This window comes from Polyodon spathula, chromosome 25 (genome assembly GCF_017654505.1).
Source record: "Polyodon spathula isolate WHYD16114869_AA chromosome 25, ASM1765450v1, whole genome shotgun sequence".
NCBI lineage: Eukaryota > Metazoa > Chordata > Actinopteri > Acipenseriformes > Polyodontidae > Polyodon > Polyodon spathula.
In genome coordinates this window covers 18088296-18103987 of record NC_054558.1, presented here as the reverse complement: position 1 = coordinate 18103987, position 15692 = coordinate 18088296, and the positions used below count along the sequence as shown (strand labels likewise).

Here is a 15692-nt window from a genome sequence, read left to right as displayed (position 1 = left end):
CTCTAATATTTATACTTTAAACCAAAATAAAATGCTAAAATGGTATATAAAAACATGTGCTTCTTTCAAAACTACACATTTTAGATAGAGAACGGAGACACAGGACAGGTAAGATTTATGAAATTATTTCATAATAGCTATAAAACCCCCTTTCCATCTTTCATGGCTTTGTACAGTAACTGTATTTTGTAGAATATGTTATCAGCTCATAATTAAAATCATACCATGCGAGACAACTATGAATAGATTTGAGATAATCAGACATACTGAGAAAAGCTGAATACTGTTTAGACCATATTGTCATTTGTGTGTACATGACACAATATGAATCACTATGCGACACACAATGACAAGGGTTACAATGCATGGCTTCTGTACACTTCTGTTCTATGGGGTAATTGTATGCTTTACATTTCCAGTAAGAGACACCTATTCATATGAATGCAGCTTTGAGGTTCTTTAATCTGACACACACCAACACACACACACAAAACATTCAAACTACATGAAAATGTCTTAACTGCTTCAGGTGCAAAGGATTCTTTATTTGCATACGATGTCAAGTTTTGCATAAATGGAAGAAAATTCATTTTATATGTAACAGTTTAGTGTGTGTTTGTATGTGTGTGCGTTTAGTTAACCTCTATGCTGATCAAACGGGAAAGGAGAATACAAATAATTTATTTCAACACATCTGTTAGGGTGAAGTTGTCAAATCCTATATATCTGAGCATTGTGAAATAACCTTGAATGTTTCACTACAACTATAAAATACATGCCCTGGTATGCAACACCTGTGCTACAAGGAAAAGAAGTCCAACGCATTAAAACACACTAAACTTTTTTTTTTTTTTTTTTGTGAACTAGCACTTTAGACATGGAATTGACAGGCAGCAAAACTTTTAGCCGAGATCCTTTTAATTGCAGTGAGAAGTAAAGCACAGTTCAGACTGTGACAGAAGCCAGCTGTTTGCCAGTGTTTTAACTAATTACACACAAGATGCCAATGCAAATCTAATGCAGAGCCAACATTCTCAGTGACAGTGACACGTAAACACTGTTTATCAGCACAGACTACACAGGGCCAGTTTCATTCCCTGGTTCATAACAGACCTCCCAGTTACACAAAATTACATTCTCAACTTCACACGTCTTAATAAGGACACTGCTGCACTGCTTCAGTTTAACAAGGTATACATTTGATATGTTCAGCATATTAAAATGCAGTGTGGATTGAAACCTCTTGGTATAGTCTGTTCAACATTAAAAACCCTCCAACTAATAACGGGACAGCAGATATATTAATATACTGCTCCATATTGCGCAATACATCTAGGATTTCGATTTGATGAGGAAATAGAAATATGGTCTTTTAGGGGCTCAGGTACTCTGCGTGCTAAAAGGCAGTTAAAAATGAAAGACTCAGTTTTTATAATTCTAAAATTCTAAAGTTTTTATAATTCTAAAATTCTAAAATGTTTCTGTCCCCCGCCTTTGCAGTATAGACACGAAGATAATTTATGCATATAAATTACATACCAGCCTCAAACAATACAATACAGGACAACAATCTGGGGTTTGCAGACTTAGAATGCAGAGAATAGAAATGCACCAAATAAAAAGAAAAAAATAATCTTCAGCTTTCGTCGTATTAATGAAGCTTACATTTTAAAACGTTCTTCATCCCTAACACACCTAACCAAAAGAGCTCATGATGCCAAGTGTATGAACATGTGTTATGCCTGGCATACCTCGTGGATAATAGATGGTGCAAAATGTAATCCTATGTAATTACGACAACCACACATTAACGTTGCCATACAATCAGATCTGGATTTAGTGATGCACTTCTGTATTCCTTAAGGGGTTTGTTCTCCAAAACCAACAGTATTGGTGCATAAAATAACCTGCAGATGCAGGGTTAGCTGTAGCAAACAGAGAGCAGGATGACGAGGCAGATCAGACACCTACGCACTCGTCAAGAACACAACCCCACCAAGCTGTGCTTCTGGCTCCTCTGTGCACGGCACTGCTTTTATACCATCCATAGGGTTTAACACTTAAAAATCACAAACAAAATCTGCAAAAAGCAACACTACAAATACACTTCAAAACATACGTCAGATTATGCATTAGCAGAAATGTAGAAGTTATTTTAAAACATTACTATATCTTATGGATTATTATATTATCAGTGGAATTTCTCTGGCATTCACTTTCACTGGGATTCTAAAATACATTAAAAAAAAAACCCGAAATGGTACAGTTGTGATAAGCTATCGTAGAGTCTATGGACTGCACAGCAATCTCTCGTCGAATGACTGATTTGGTTGTCAAACTCGAGCGGAAGAGGGTACGTCACACACTATCTTATTAGAAAAAACAGGACCTTAAAAACGAAGAATGACAAAATCACTTATCACAACAGCTAGAATGCGAGGATGCATCCTTTGTGTTTGGAGACAGTCTCCCTTGCGAGTATCATGGATCTTATCTACTCTATGCACCTTTTTAAAAATGTACCTGGCAGGTCTTGCGGTTGGCGTAGAGGTAAGCCAGGCGATACAGGCTCTTGTAGTGCTGTGGGAAGCGGCTGAGGCACAGGAACAAGGCTCGGGTGCACATGTCAGTGAGGAGGCGTCGCTGCTCCCCCTCCTCTGCCGGCAGGCTCTGCGGCACGTCGCTCACGTCACCCTGCAGGTCCAGCTTCTTCCTGGCCTCGCTGCCCGGGGTCACGCCAGTCATGCTGGCCAAGGCAGAGGTCTTGGTGGGGGTGGATGGTACCGCAGGCAGCACCGGCTCAGCTGGGAGTTTGTGGGTCGGCATTTCTCCCAGCTCTTGAGAGAGGGCGTCCAACACGTCCATTATATCAACTGTGTTCTGCTGAAGGAGATCTGTAGATCTGTCCTCACTTTTCTCTTCTAATCCCCCTTTAAAAAATACTAAAAAGCCATTAAATATGTTATATGTTTAAACACAGGTCTAACTTTAAAACCGAATGGTGACCTGAACTTCCAGATTCACCTTGCAGGCGTTGAGACGTGACAATGTTCCTGCAGGCCTTTCACATTCTCTTCTACTCTTTCACTTAATAGTGTGCAATAGTTTCAATGTGATATAAGGTTTTATTATGGGTATTACAACTAATTACTCATGACCATAAACATAGTGAACATTTTAGTTTTAGTTTCACATGACTGAAGTCACAACTTTTCATGCAGCACCAATCCAATAATGTTATATTAAATGTGGTATGTGCTCCACCTTGACACTGTATAGAGGATCAAAGCTCTCGGCCTCTTACCCACTTCCTCTGCCCTGTCCTGCCCCTCCTTGGATGGGGTGGTGTTCTCAGACGAGGAGGCGCTACCCTTCCCAGAGTGCACCTTGCGGCTGCTGTCCTGGGAGCTGGCAGGGTCGGTGAAGAGGTCCTGTGTGGAGTTGGAGTCGGAGAGCATCACCACCACACTGTCCTGACTACGCTCTGACAGAAAAAACAGAGACACACACAATATAGACCACTGGAGAAAACAGCACTACACAGAGGCAGTGCTGGGAATGGGCCAGTACCCCCACAGAACCAGCACCACTTCATAACTACTACGAGCTGAGTTAGTCACACCTAAGCTTGGGACCTGTTGGTTATGTCTAACTCACAGTAAAGCTTGATATTCAACAGAAGAAAATTGTGCCAGAAAATTCCCATGTTAATAAAATAATGACAGTACAGTACAGTACACATGGTCCTGTAAAATGATTAAAAAGAGTGCAAACCACCACCAAGAAAAGCATCTCCTCTGGAAGAATCATAAGCACCACAACCAGTGTCTCTACGGTTTCCCCCTTACTGTGTACTGGTAAAGCCATATGACAGCAATGCATACGACTTCAGGGCATCCTATGAATCAACCCACAATGAGTATTAAAAGACAGGCTGGCTAAAGTATGCAAACAATATATGCATACAATAAAACAAAGTTCACTGTGACCTATATCAAAATGCTCAACGGCCCCCTGAGAATGGACTGTGCCTTCTGCGCTTGTATCCTATGGTGAATAAACAGTTCTGAATATGGTATTTCAGGTGTCTGCATCTTCTGCTACGTTGCACCTGTACAGTACTACACTACACTTAATAAAGTGGATGCTGAGTTGAGGGAGAACTGTTAGCTGTGAGTGAACCCTTTTATACCCCTGCATCACCCACACAAGCCCTTCAGTGATCTATGACACTGCAAACCAGAACTCCCATCCATCCCAACTTTTGAGGTAGAATTCCTTTTCAGTGGCAAAATGTTCACTCAGCTCAGAAATGCAGCCTCAGTTAGTCCCAGAGTACACTGTTCTGCAGACAACTGCTAAATTAATAAATAACAATAATTAAAAAATTCACATCAATGAAGTTAAATAAAAACCTTCCTAAATTATTGAAAAGTACCGTAAGCACTGTTCTGAGTTTCATTACAACATAATTGTTTTTTTTTTTAAACTTTTGCCAAAAGTAAAGGAATGCTGCCACAATATTTAAAGGACAACTTGAATTCTCAGGTCTTACTACAAATCCTTATTTGACTTTAAAGGATAAATACTCTCTCTAGTAAGAAACTTGTTTTATTATGTAAAATAATGTAGATAGACAGACAAGTAAACACATAAATAAAGAATACCAGTACCAGTCACTGATGTCTGCCATTTTGAAATGCTGGGCAGGGAGTAATCATGGTCAAACGCTGGGGCTGCTGTAAATGATACAGGGCTGTATTATAACTAAACAACTTTTTTTGTTTATAGTTTAGGGGGGAGAGGGTCAGGGTTCATCTTTCATAAATATAATTTCTTATAAAACAGGTTACAAGGTACAATTTTAAGGTACTTCTAGCACAAAAGCTTTTTCAGAAGTCCCTTAGCATTTAGCTGTAGAATGCTTTTGTAGACATTTTTACTTGGCCAGAGCATCTTTTGATACTTATTCAACGATACTGAAATTACAGAAATTAAAATATGCTGGAGCTTACAACTGGCACAACTGTAATAATGGTAAATGAAAAAACAAAAACTAAATCTGAGCTTTAGCTGTTTGTGATTATCCATGTAATAGAATGATCGATCTGGCCAATCAATACAAAGTTACATACAAAAGTGATTACACAGATGCTGTGGCTGTCTGGTTCTGTATTTCAATCTATATAAATCAAACACTGTAGTGGTATGGCTCTGGATGATTCTGCCACTATAAAGATGATGATGACTCTATATAAGGCTATATTCTGTAAGCTGAAAAGGACCACATTTAGCCCACAGGACTGAGTTTGACCAGCCCTATTGGATAATTACACAATTAACACTGCCTAGACAGACTGCACTGAACATACACTGAATCTCATTTTGAAAAATTAAAACACATGTTTTTACTCGTGATTTAAATAAACATATTAATACACAAATATTGACTGGAGGCTTAGTGTTTTAATTGAACCCCTTTTTATTAATAAAAATGTTTCATCCAGATAAATCTGTGATGCTGTGTCTGGTCCACTATTGTGTTTCTTGTGGCTGGGATCAGACAGCACTTCTAACTGCTCAACTGTGGGGTGATTGCTACTATCCCCTTGTGGTATTCCCTAGATACACAAACATAACCATCTTTAAAGCGGTCACTGTTCTTTGATTCCAAAGATCAACTCTTTATCATTGGAGAAAGACAAATGACAGAACACAAGGAGGGTTGTAGGCATTCACCCCGTGGGCTCAGCATGCATACAAAATGAAAAAGCAGAAGTTGTGTCAGAAGCAAGCAGGCAGAGAATAAGCAGGCAGGTAGGCAGGCAGGCAGGAGTTCGGAAAGGCTCAGAGGAATATAGGCAATATGGCTGCAATACAGACAGACTGCACATGGTAGGAACAAAACCCCAGGTAACGCTTCATTATGGATCGAGGGTATTTTCCAATAACAGAATAGCGCCCATTAGATGGTATACCACGGTCCCAAAGAAAACATTACAGTTATCTATATCCATAAAAACAACATCATGTAGAATATGGACTCATAAAAATGTCTGTGAATAGTTTAATCAAAACTGGACAAGTGGTTCCCGAGATACAGTTGTACAAGTCAGGGATTCGTACCAGCAGGTTTTAGGAAATGCCGGGTCCATGAAAAGACCAGACCACAAGATTCTGATCAAACTCTCCTGCAAGTGTGGCTTCCATGAGAGTGCCACACGATATCCTTGTGGCCAGGTATGGTCAGCTCTTGTGGGAACAGAGAATACAATGCACTCCTTTTGAATATAATAAAAAAAAGTATTTTGTCTTACCTATTGGTATATATTTTCTAAAGATCTGCTTTGAATACTAAAAAGGAGAAATCAATGGAATAACCATCATGATAAAATAAAAATTGAACACCAGTCTCTTCACAGTAGCACAAATGTGCAATCTCAACAGATCGGCAATACAAAACAGTAACTAAAAACAGAGGAAAATCCTACAGAAGTGGAGCAGGGACTTCACTTAAATTACACAAGAGAGAACCAATACTGAGGCTGACAATGTAATCAAATAACTCTTGTATAAAATCATGGAAATTACAGCCTCATGTAATGTATGATCACTATGAGCTGATGGAGAACACAAGTACCTTAATACATGGGTGTCAATCAGCCATTTCTCACTGTTCACTGTAAAAACCACAGCCGGTCCACAGACAGACAGACAGACAGATACATATATATATTATATATATATATATAGATATATAGCCTGATATATATATATATATATATTATATACTCATATATATATATATAAATTGGACATTACCTAAGTTAAAAAAAATCAATTTATCACCAAAAGCAATCCAAAATGTCTACAGAACACAAAAATGCATATTGCACTCATGAACCACTATTAAACATAAAAAATGTTGCTATTTTTTCAACCTTTGTGCTGAATGTTCTATGCACGGGATGACACCCAAGACGAGATGTACTGAAATTTGGATAAAGCCTGAACGACGTTTGGTTGATTTCTCATACGCAAATTTTAAATCAGCTGTAACCGTAAAAATATTCAAAACTGTTCCAGTGATTGCCGTTGACTCCCTGATTTAAGGAGGAAAGTTCTGAGGATTAGAGTCTAGCTACATTATTGTTAGAATCAATTACAATTGGACACTACCGGGTTAACACCAATATAATCCCTGCTAAGGCAATAGATTATCCAGTTTTGACCGCCCAAACCCATGAGGCATTGAAAGCTGTATATTGATAACTGATATTGCTGGAAGTAAATCAATTATTAACAGGATGCATGCGGCTGCAGTCTAATGGCCTCATTCTAATGCTGAATTAGAGTGGTCCTGTGGGTATAATTTTTCAGGCCAGTGATGGACTACCAATGTTTAGCCCAGACAGAACATCATGATAGCAGCAGCATGCTGCGTGAGGATTTAATTATTTAGCAACTTTAAAAATGATGCAGTTGTACTTCAATAATCAAGCACCTTCTGACCCCCCCCCCCCCCCTCCCCCTCCCCCTCCCCCAAGTCCAAAATAATTGTTCTCCCGAGATCTGCAGCATTGCTTTTAACATTAAAGAATATTAATATTATAGACAATTAAAGAACTGTATAGAACAAAGAGGGCAAAGGGAAAATCCATCAGAAAACAAAACTAGCTAATATCTCTCATTATGCCGTTTACCTTGATTCTAATGATTTTGCCGATTGCTATCTTTTCATTTTTATTTATCATCATTAGATCAGATTTGACGACTCTTTTGATAGACATGAACTGAACAGTTGGTCACATAAAACCTTTAAATTATATATATATATTTTTTTTTTACTCCAGCTCAAATTGGCAGATATTCCCGAAAGGAAAAACAGGCACTAGTTACAAAACTAGTGTAGGGGGGTACTCTCACAGTTGCTTCATTTAGGGACTCTCCTTAAGTCCACCTACAACAAGCTGTTTACTACCATGCAATATTACTGATGCGTTCTTCTCTCCCTGACGAGACTAGTCCCTGAGACAATTAAAGTAAAAAAAAAATAATAATAATAATCAAGAAGCACATTACAAATGTGTGCGGCTTGCCCATCGTCTAGGATAGCCATCCCTGACAGGGGATAACGGGCTGTCACTTTATTAGGACATCATATTCTTCTGTGTAGGAGTTTATTCAGGCTGCTTACACCCAAGTGTACTGAATAAAGTACATACTGGGCTTTCCCCCCACTCCCCTGTATCACAGCTGTACAATAATCTTACCAAAGGGAACCGACAAGCTGTCAAGCTGTCAGCCTACCCCAATTAAATTAAGGTGAAGCGAATGAAGACAGGTAGCTCGCTGGCAAGTGTTGGCCAAGGGATTGTTGTAGCTGCCGAATATGAACACGTACATTCGGAGACACACTGTGGGCTTTGCCGCCTACAACGAACACAGGCGGTGAAGGCACGTAAATAACCCCTCACAGTAGTGAACTTCTGCAGTGGTGAGGGAGAGATCTCTTCAGAGGACAGCACGCTACTGCAACACTGAACCTGTGATTCCAATACAGTTGGATAGACTGACTCAATGTAATGAGTCCCCAAATAAAACATTCCTTATTGCGTGGCTTTTAACTACACTACACTGATAGGCACCATCAGCATCACAATATTGACCCTCCTCCAAGAGAAACAACTAATTAAAAAATATTCTGAAAGGTCGTCAGATAATCTCTATGGAAACACAGACAATAAACCGTGTACTTCAGATTAAAAATAAATTAATCAATCAAAAATACTAGTGCAAACACACACACTTGTATTGCACCGTTCTGTTAAGTCCCATCACATTGTCATTTATGAATCCATGCCATAACTCCCCACCAGGACAAAAAGAGGGCAAAAGACTTGAACAATTATTTCTCTATGTAGGGAAGTCACCACAAGGTAGGTTTTTAACAGTTCTCATCTTTTTGAAGAAGTTTCATTTCTTTAAATTTGTGAATTCATGCCTGAGCTCAGTATTTGGACATTCTCACCCCCGCGGAGTCCCGTCTGTTCTGTCCGCTCAGTGCATCATACATTAATCCCTCACTCGTGCTATAAATATGAGCAGAATCTCACAAAAACAACAACAACCTTCCAAATGTCTCATTATAAAACGTACAGATTTCTGTGTTTGTTTGAAATGATAGAAATATCTAAATGTATTGTGTTACTGGAGAACCTATTTTATATTAAATTGATTATGCTTCTAATCACGTATATTATATACAGTTTACCAAAAAACAAAACAATATACATGTTGTCTTTCCCATTGCCATTAACCAGTATTGATGCAAAGTCCTCATGAGTGTCCTCAGTCAGATTCTCACCTTTAACCCTCATCAAGATGTTTCTAGAAGGCTACATACAACACTATCACTGTTACACTTTGGGTTTCTCTGTTAGATAGATCCCAGATATTGTTTGCTTCACTGTTGTCTCACGATTAACTGTTTGATGCTTCTTAGGTTGTCTGTGTTGTTCAGTAGCTTCCTTAATTTGGAAAGCAGAATGTTCTTTACTTCATGAGATCTTCTGCAGTGTTGATTTTAAAAAGGGGACCAATGCAACATCCCAGACTGTATCTTCTTGTAAAATCTTAAGTCAATGGGAGACCGGACACAGTGAAAGTGTACGTGCTACAGTAGGAAACACTAGCAGGTGGATCAGAAGCGGAAGGAAAAACAAAGCTGAGAGGGATGGGAGACAAGCAAAAGAAGAAAAGCCTTAATAAAGAAAGAAATTCATCCTCAACAGTGCCTTGTTTGTTTGTTGTATAACCATGAGGTCTCGTTTTGTTTTCCATCAGTCTGAGATGAAACTGGTCTGAACTGGGACTGTGTCAGCCCCAGTGAGGACTGCAGCATGCTGTTATAAACTGTTCTCTCCAACTTGCTTTTAGAAATAAAAAATAAAAAAAAGGTTAGATAAGGACCGTCTAACGGGACAATGTGAGGAGGGTTTTAAACCTCGGACAACCGCAACAAACATGTTGGCAAAACAGAGGGAAATGAATTTGTCAGGCAGCCCCAGTTCGGTACTGGAACGAGATGAGATTAAGTTTTACAGGATGGGCTTCATGGTGCAGATGGAAAAGCAAGCAAGACACTGCTTTCAGCTGGCAAAGAGCAGCAATTGATATTTCCAGTTCAACCGACACTAAAAAAGCAATCAATGCTTTGCTTTCATTCATAATCCTTTGCTATAGTCATTATTTGTAAGTCTTTCAGCAATAAATAACTTTTCAAAAAGACAAACCCACTACAACTAACAAAAATAAAGTTTTAGTCACTTAAACGGAAAATCGGTGAAAATGATTTAGTGGCATACCCAAGCCTGGTGCTGATCTACCTTGTTTGCTGTGTTGAATGGAGTTATTTTTTTCCAGGCCTCTTTGTAAGTCTGCAGTGTTGAAAGAGTAAAAACAAAACAAACTTTGCTGGATATGTCAATATCCTACAGTAGAAGCCATAGATGCTAAACAAAATAAAGTATTTAAGTTACAGATAGTAAATTTCCTGACAGCTATCCTCGTGAACACGCCATCAATCTGAACGAGAGGAAGAACAGTCGAACAATAAACAGGCACTGTATCAAAAAAGGTTGAGACCTGCAGCCATATTGCCCATGTTACCACCTCCCTATCACCCCGTACAGGCTGGGTCATCATTCAATTTCTACCCAGTGTAGTGATCATTACAGTAGTCCCCACACCTCCCTGGAGTGGCAGGATCTAGAACAGGGACTGTACCATCAGCCAGGGCCTGCTCCTGCTTCTGCTGCTGCTGACGAAGGGTTTTACGTTTCACGTAATCGTGGTCCACCGGAGTGGCTGTGTAAGGTGGTGATGTCAGACCTGGACCGGTGGACGGGAGGTACGTCCCGGGACCCTGTGCAGTTCCTGTTGAGGAGTGCGAGTCGTCATCGTTCACTGAAAAGGGCTTCTCCCTGGAGAGCAATGAAAAGAAGGTGGATCATGAACAGACGTATACCTGGACAAGGCGCACACACACACACACACACCTACATCATTTACCGACAAGGGCATCTCCCAGGAAGAGCGAAGAAAACAAGGTGGATCAAGAACAGACATATACCTGGACAAGGCGCGCACACGCATCTGCATCGTTTACCAACAAGGGCATCTCCCAGGAAGAGCGAAGAAAACAAGAACACACATACACCTGGACAAGGCACTCACGCACACACATGCATTGTTTACTGACAATGGCTTCTCCCTGGAGAGCGAAGAAAACAAGGTGGATCAAGAACAGACACACCTGGACAAGGCATGCGCGCGCGCACACACACACACACACACACACATACACACACACAGCACTGCAAAGAACATAGACAGAATTCACAATGTAAGTATGACAAATATACTGACGTATGCCTCCACTACATCCCGTTGTCTGAGATTTGCACCCCCACAGTGGATAACACATTTAAAAAATGATAAAAAACTAGAACTATCACAATCATAAAAAACAGGGAGAACCATGACCTAAATCCAGGGTATGCAGGTGTAGAAATGAAAGGATGACATTCAGAAAGACAGAGGGAAAGGGCATCTCCATAAACCACCACATTCTGCTACTCAATAACTAGTCCAGAGTACATCTCCCAGTGGTGGATAATAACCCTAATCTTCCTGTGACAAGTAATCTTCATGACCGCCCAGGAAACAGACTTCACAATCAGCAAAGAGCTATCACTGCCCATGCAGCAGAACCAGCCAGACTTGGGTGTGATCTGATCAGAGTTAAACTGCTTTTTATCTGCTCAGCCCAAATGCCAGCAGTGCACTAATCAGCCCCCTTCCTGCACGGCCAAAAGGATTTCATTTCTTATTCCCCAACCAGACTGCTTTTCAGAGGAAGCAAGCGTTGTGCATGTAACACAATAGTCAGCACAAATTACATTTACTTCCCTTTATTACAAAGTCATCGTAAAGTATTTCCAAAAGGGATACCATTGTTGGCTATCCTTTCACTTAAGAGCATCCCATGGTTCAAGAAAATATCTACCACAGTACATTAAATTTGTGAAATAAAACAGAAATTAAATGCTTGGCTACAATAGAAGGAAGAGAAGTTTTCAAATTCCTGTGTGAGTCAACGAATTAGGACATTTTCTTGAAAGCTGATATGTTTAAGAGGAGGACTGATTATATACTGTGGTCATGGACTGGTTATCTGGAATAGCCTAACAAGTTTCGCGCCAGCTGTCTCTAATGGCAATAACTACATGGGAAAAAAAGTAGCCTAATAAAACTGTCTTTATATTGGTGAAAGAGTTCAGGACTGGGAAACGCCTCTACTAAATTCACTAGTAATATTTTTCCCCAACATTTTTTTCCTGTGGTAATGTGTTCCATCCAGTCACAAAGGCACTGTACAAGAAAACAACTGTTGAAGTGAAGGCAGGCCTGACCGGGAGCCTCCATTACTCACTTTTCACTGGCTTTGGGAGTATTCTTCTCCTCTCCACGGGCGAAAGCCCCCTCGGCTGCTTCCTTCAGGATGTTAAACATCATCTCCCGGTCCAGCGCCTGCTCCCCCTCCCCTGCCTCCAGCAGTTTCAGGATGGACGCACTAAGCCGGAAGTGCAGCTGAACAGGTGAACACAGTTAAAAAGCATTGCCAGGGACACAGGCTATCCTAGTGTTGAGGAGGTGGTCTGTGCAAGACGCAGAGACCACATATAGGGCAGACGGAACAAAACATCAATTCTACTTTTTTAGTTTTGGAATAAATTCCTCTTTTCCTAGTCATAGCGTAATACAATAAAACAGTACCTCCAGAGCTTCCATGGCTAGACCAGGGGGGTTATGGTAGTGAATCTTTCGGGGATATCGGGCAGCCTCCTCATGCAAGTAATGAGCCGCCTGAAGAAGACAGAGGAACGGGGGTGGGAATTTACAGTAAACAACTGAATTACAATAAAGCACAGCAGAACATTGTAATCGCACCAATCAGTGCGAGCCACCGTGCTGTAAATACACAATCCAGCTCCAGCATTACACGCAGAGTAACGCCAACTCCTTCCTGTGTGACTACAAGGCTAGTCCTCAGGGTCAAAGCTACACGACATTCCGCCTCCAGGCTTTCTTACTGGTAATTATATCTTATGAGAGACGAGAAGACTTTTGGCATTTACTTTTTACAACACTTTGCAGCAGGTTTTACTGCAATTGGCAGTCTTCAATGATGCTTTTGAAGTAGTCAGAATGCAAGCACCCTGATCCAGACCTGTTTATAGAGCAGCAGATACTCTTTTGGGGGCTGCTTGCGTTTCTCTGCGATCTTCCCCAGCATGTAGTGGATCAGCCACTCCTCCTCGTCCCCGTCCCCTTCGCATCGAGAGGCTGCCTGGAAGCAGCGCGAGGCCGTCTCCAGCATGCTGTCCCGGCGCTCCTCCATCTGCAACACACAGGGCTTCATCAGAGAAGCACCCCTGGGAACACCAGAACAGCCCCACCGGGGACCCTCTACAAGAGCAATCAGCATGACAAAAAGACAGCGCACACACATCACTGTCAAACAGCAGCATCGGCAGACAGCTCAGGCTCCAATTAATGCAACCTTCTGAAGAGCTGTCTTTCTGATTTTTAAAATTTGTTGCACCCTAAAATATGATTTGAAAAGAAAAACAAATGTGTGAATGTCTACAATCTAATTGCTTGCCGAAAGAACTCATGGGAGGACAATAATGCAGGGGTCCTCAAACTAAAACACAATGTGAAAATCAAAAAAAAAAAAAACAACTCATTTTTGGGTTACCACAGGTTTCACGTTAGCTTTTTAATTGGTGCATAATTATTTATTTTTTGGCCTTGTTTCTATGGCCCTTGGTCACAGACCTGTGCTCAATAACTCGCTAGGCCAGTCTCATCTCTACCTGCTTGATGAATTCTGCAGGCAGGTCACTCCTGTACTGCTTGACCAGCCGGGAGGCGAAGGAATGCAGAGCGTAGGATATTGTGCCATACTCGATCCACAGGGACAGGTTGGAGAAGTCCACCTCCACGGCCCGCTTGAAGCAGTTCAGAACAGACAGGGAGTGCTTCCAGATCGGCCCGTCGCTCTTCAGCTCATTAGAGTTCAGCTTGTCCTGAATGCGGCTGGCTCTGGCCAGCGCCATACCGGCCCACGAATCAAACCTGCATCGCAACAGACACACAAACAGGGCTGGGATCAATTCTAATTCCTTTTTAAAACCAATTCCAACTCTCGTTCCCTTTTAATCAATTCCAACACATCAGTCATCAAAATTGCAATTAGCAGTATTCTGTTAAAACAAGCTTCTCACAATGGCAACACATTACTTAAATTGAAAATCACTGTTAGTCAATTAAATCGGTTTCAAATGAAAGCAGCTGAGTAATCCCAGCAATTATTATGTCTCTAAAGTATGCATTCCAATTCCTTTGAAGGAATTTAAAATTTGATTTTAAAAAGGAATTGGAATAGAAAAACAGGAATTGACCCCAACCCTGCAGACAAAATCAGCAATGAAACATAACCTCTGACACACCTGCAGAATTCTCCAGTACTGACCTGTCTGGAGATATGCAGATGTCATGCATGTAGAATTTAATGGCTTTCGATTGCTCCTTGTTTTTGAAGTGATAATCAGCCAGGAGGTAATACAGCTCACACACCAGAGGGGGCGCTGGACTAGCTCCTTCAGGGAGACTTGGCACCTGGACAAGAATGAAAAGATGGTACCCATAAAGCAAACATAAAATCATAAGATACAATACAGCAGAAATACAAAAATAAAAAACATAAGTTAGCAGCTGGAAGAGACACATTTAGTCAAATGGTAGCAGGAATTAATATGTTAGTGCTGCTTGTGCTTTAAATGGCTCCGCCAGCTGTCTTAACAGCTAAAAAAAAATGCAACTGCCAAGAGAAAAGGAGGGGAAAAAACCAACTGTTTTATTCCTGTGTCACCACTCTGTTTTCTTTGGAACAGCCCCCGTGTAAACATATCAATGAGTGCTTGGCACAATCCATTTCCAACAGAGACAGAAATATCAACAAGAACATTTCCAGCTTCCACAGTCTGGAACCCTTTCCTGCTCATCTTCTACAGCAAGGTCAGTTAAAGCACTTCTCTGTATTATTTCCAGCACTAAGAGGATTTTAATGTATGTACTCGCCTTTTTCATCTGCATTTCCTATTACATGACTATTCTGTTCTGCCCAGTACCAGTGAGTTACATTACTAAAGTAGTAATACCAAACGCAGAAAATGAAAATTGGTCTTTTTGGTTCCAGAGAACTACTTAACATAGGCTACCAAGCTTTGACAACACATGTCTGACAGTGTGGTCACACTGTGAATAATGACTCCACCAAGCCAGGCGCTGTTTGTTCTAATTATTCCATAAATCAGGGTCTGCGTCTGCCTTTTCAAACATCACCGTTGCTTGTTTTGCTTTAATAATTGGTTTTACCTACAGACTGCCAGCTACACACACAAAAAAGTGTAGGCACAGACAGATACTATAAAAATACAAATGCACAGACATACAGATATACAGGAAGATGCTGTGGACAGGAAGATTTGATTGAGATATATATCAGCACAGACTTATTCACGAAACAGAAGAGATTCAAAGCACTTTCCACTGGACTTCAG

The 15692-nt window shown here is 40.7% G+C and overlaps 1 protein-coding gene across 11 annotated transcripts in view; it reads right to left on the bottom strand.

Annotated features, from left to right (window-relative positions):
• The window catches only part of LOC121299834 (calcineurin-binding protein cabin-1-like), a 69468-nt gene that overhangs the window by 36172 nt on the left and 17604 nt on the right, over positions 1-15692 (bottom strand). For 2 of the 11 annotated variants that reach the window (XM_041227957.1, XM_041227958.1), the window contains exons 22-31: positions 14603-14748; positions 13944-14205; positions 13295-13465; positions 12841-12930; positions 12497-12654; positions 10789-10985; positions 10368-10439; positions 4674-4739; positions 3305-3484; positions 2524-2942 (exon numbers count right to left, since the gene is read on the bottom strand). In XM_041227957.1, coding sequence (XP_041083891.1) covers positions 2524-2942; positions 3305-3484; positions 4674-4739; positions 10368-10439; positions 10789-10985; positions 12497-12654; positions 12841-12930; positions 13295-13465; positions 13944-14205; positions 14603-14748 — 1761 coding nt within the window. The remainder of the gene's footprint in view (positions 1-2523; positions 2943-3304; positions 3485-4673; positions 4740-10367; positions 10440-10788; positions 10986-12496; positions 12655-12840; positions 12931-13294; positions 13466-13943; positions 14206-14602; positions 14749-15692) is intronic. The other 9 variants (XM_041227959.1, XM_041227963.1, XM_041227965.1 and 6 more) reach the window with 9 other exon arrangements.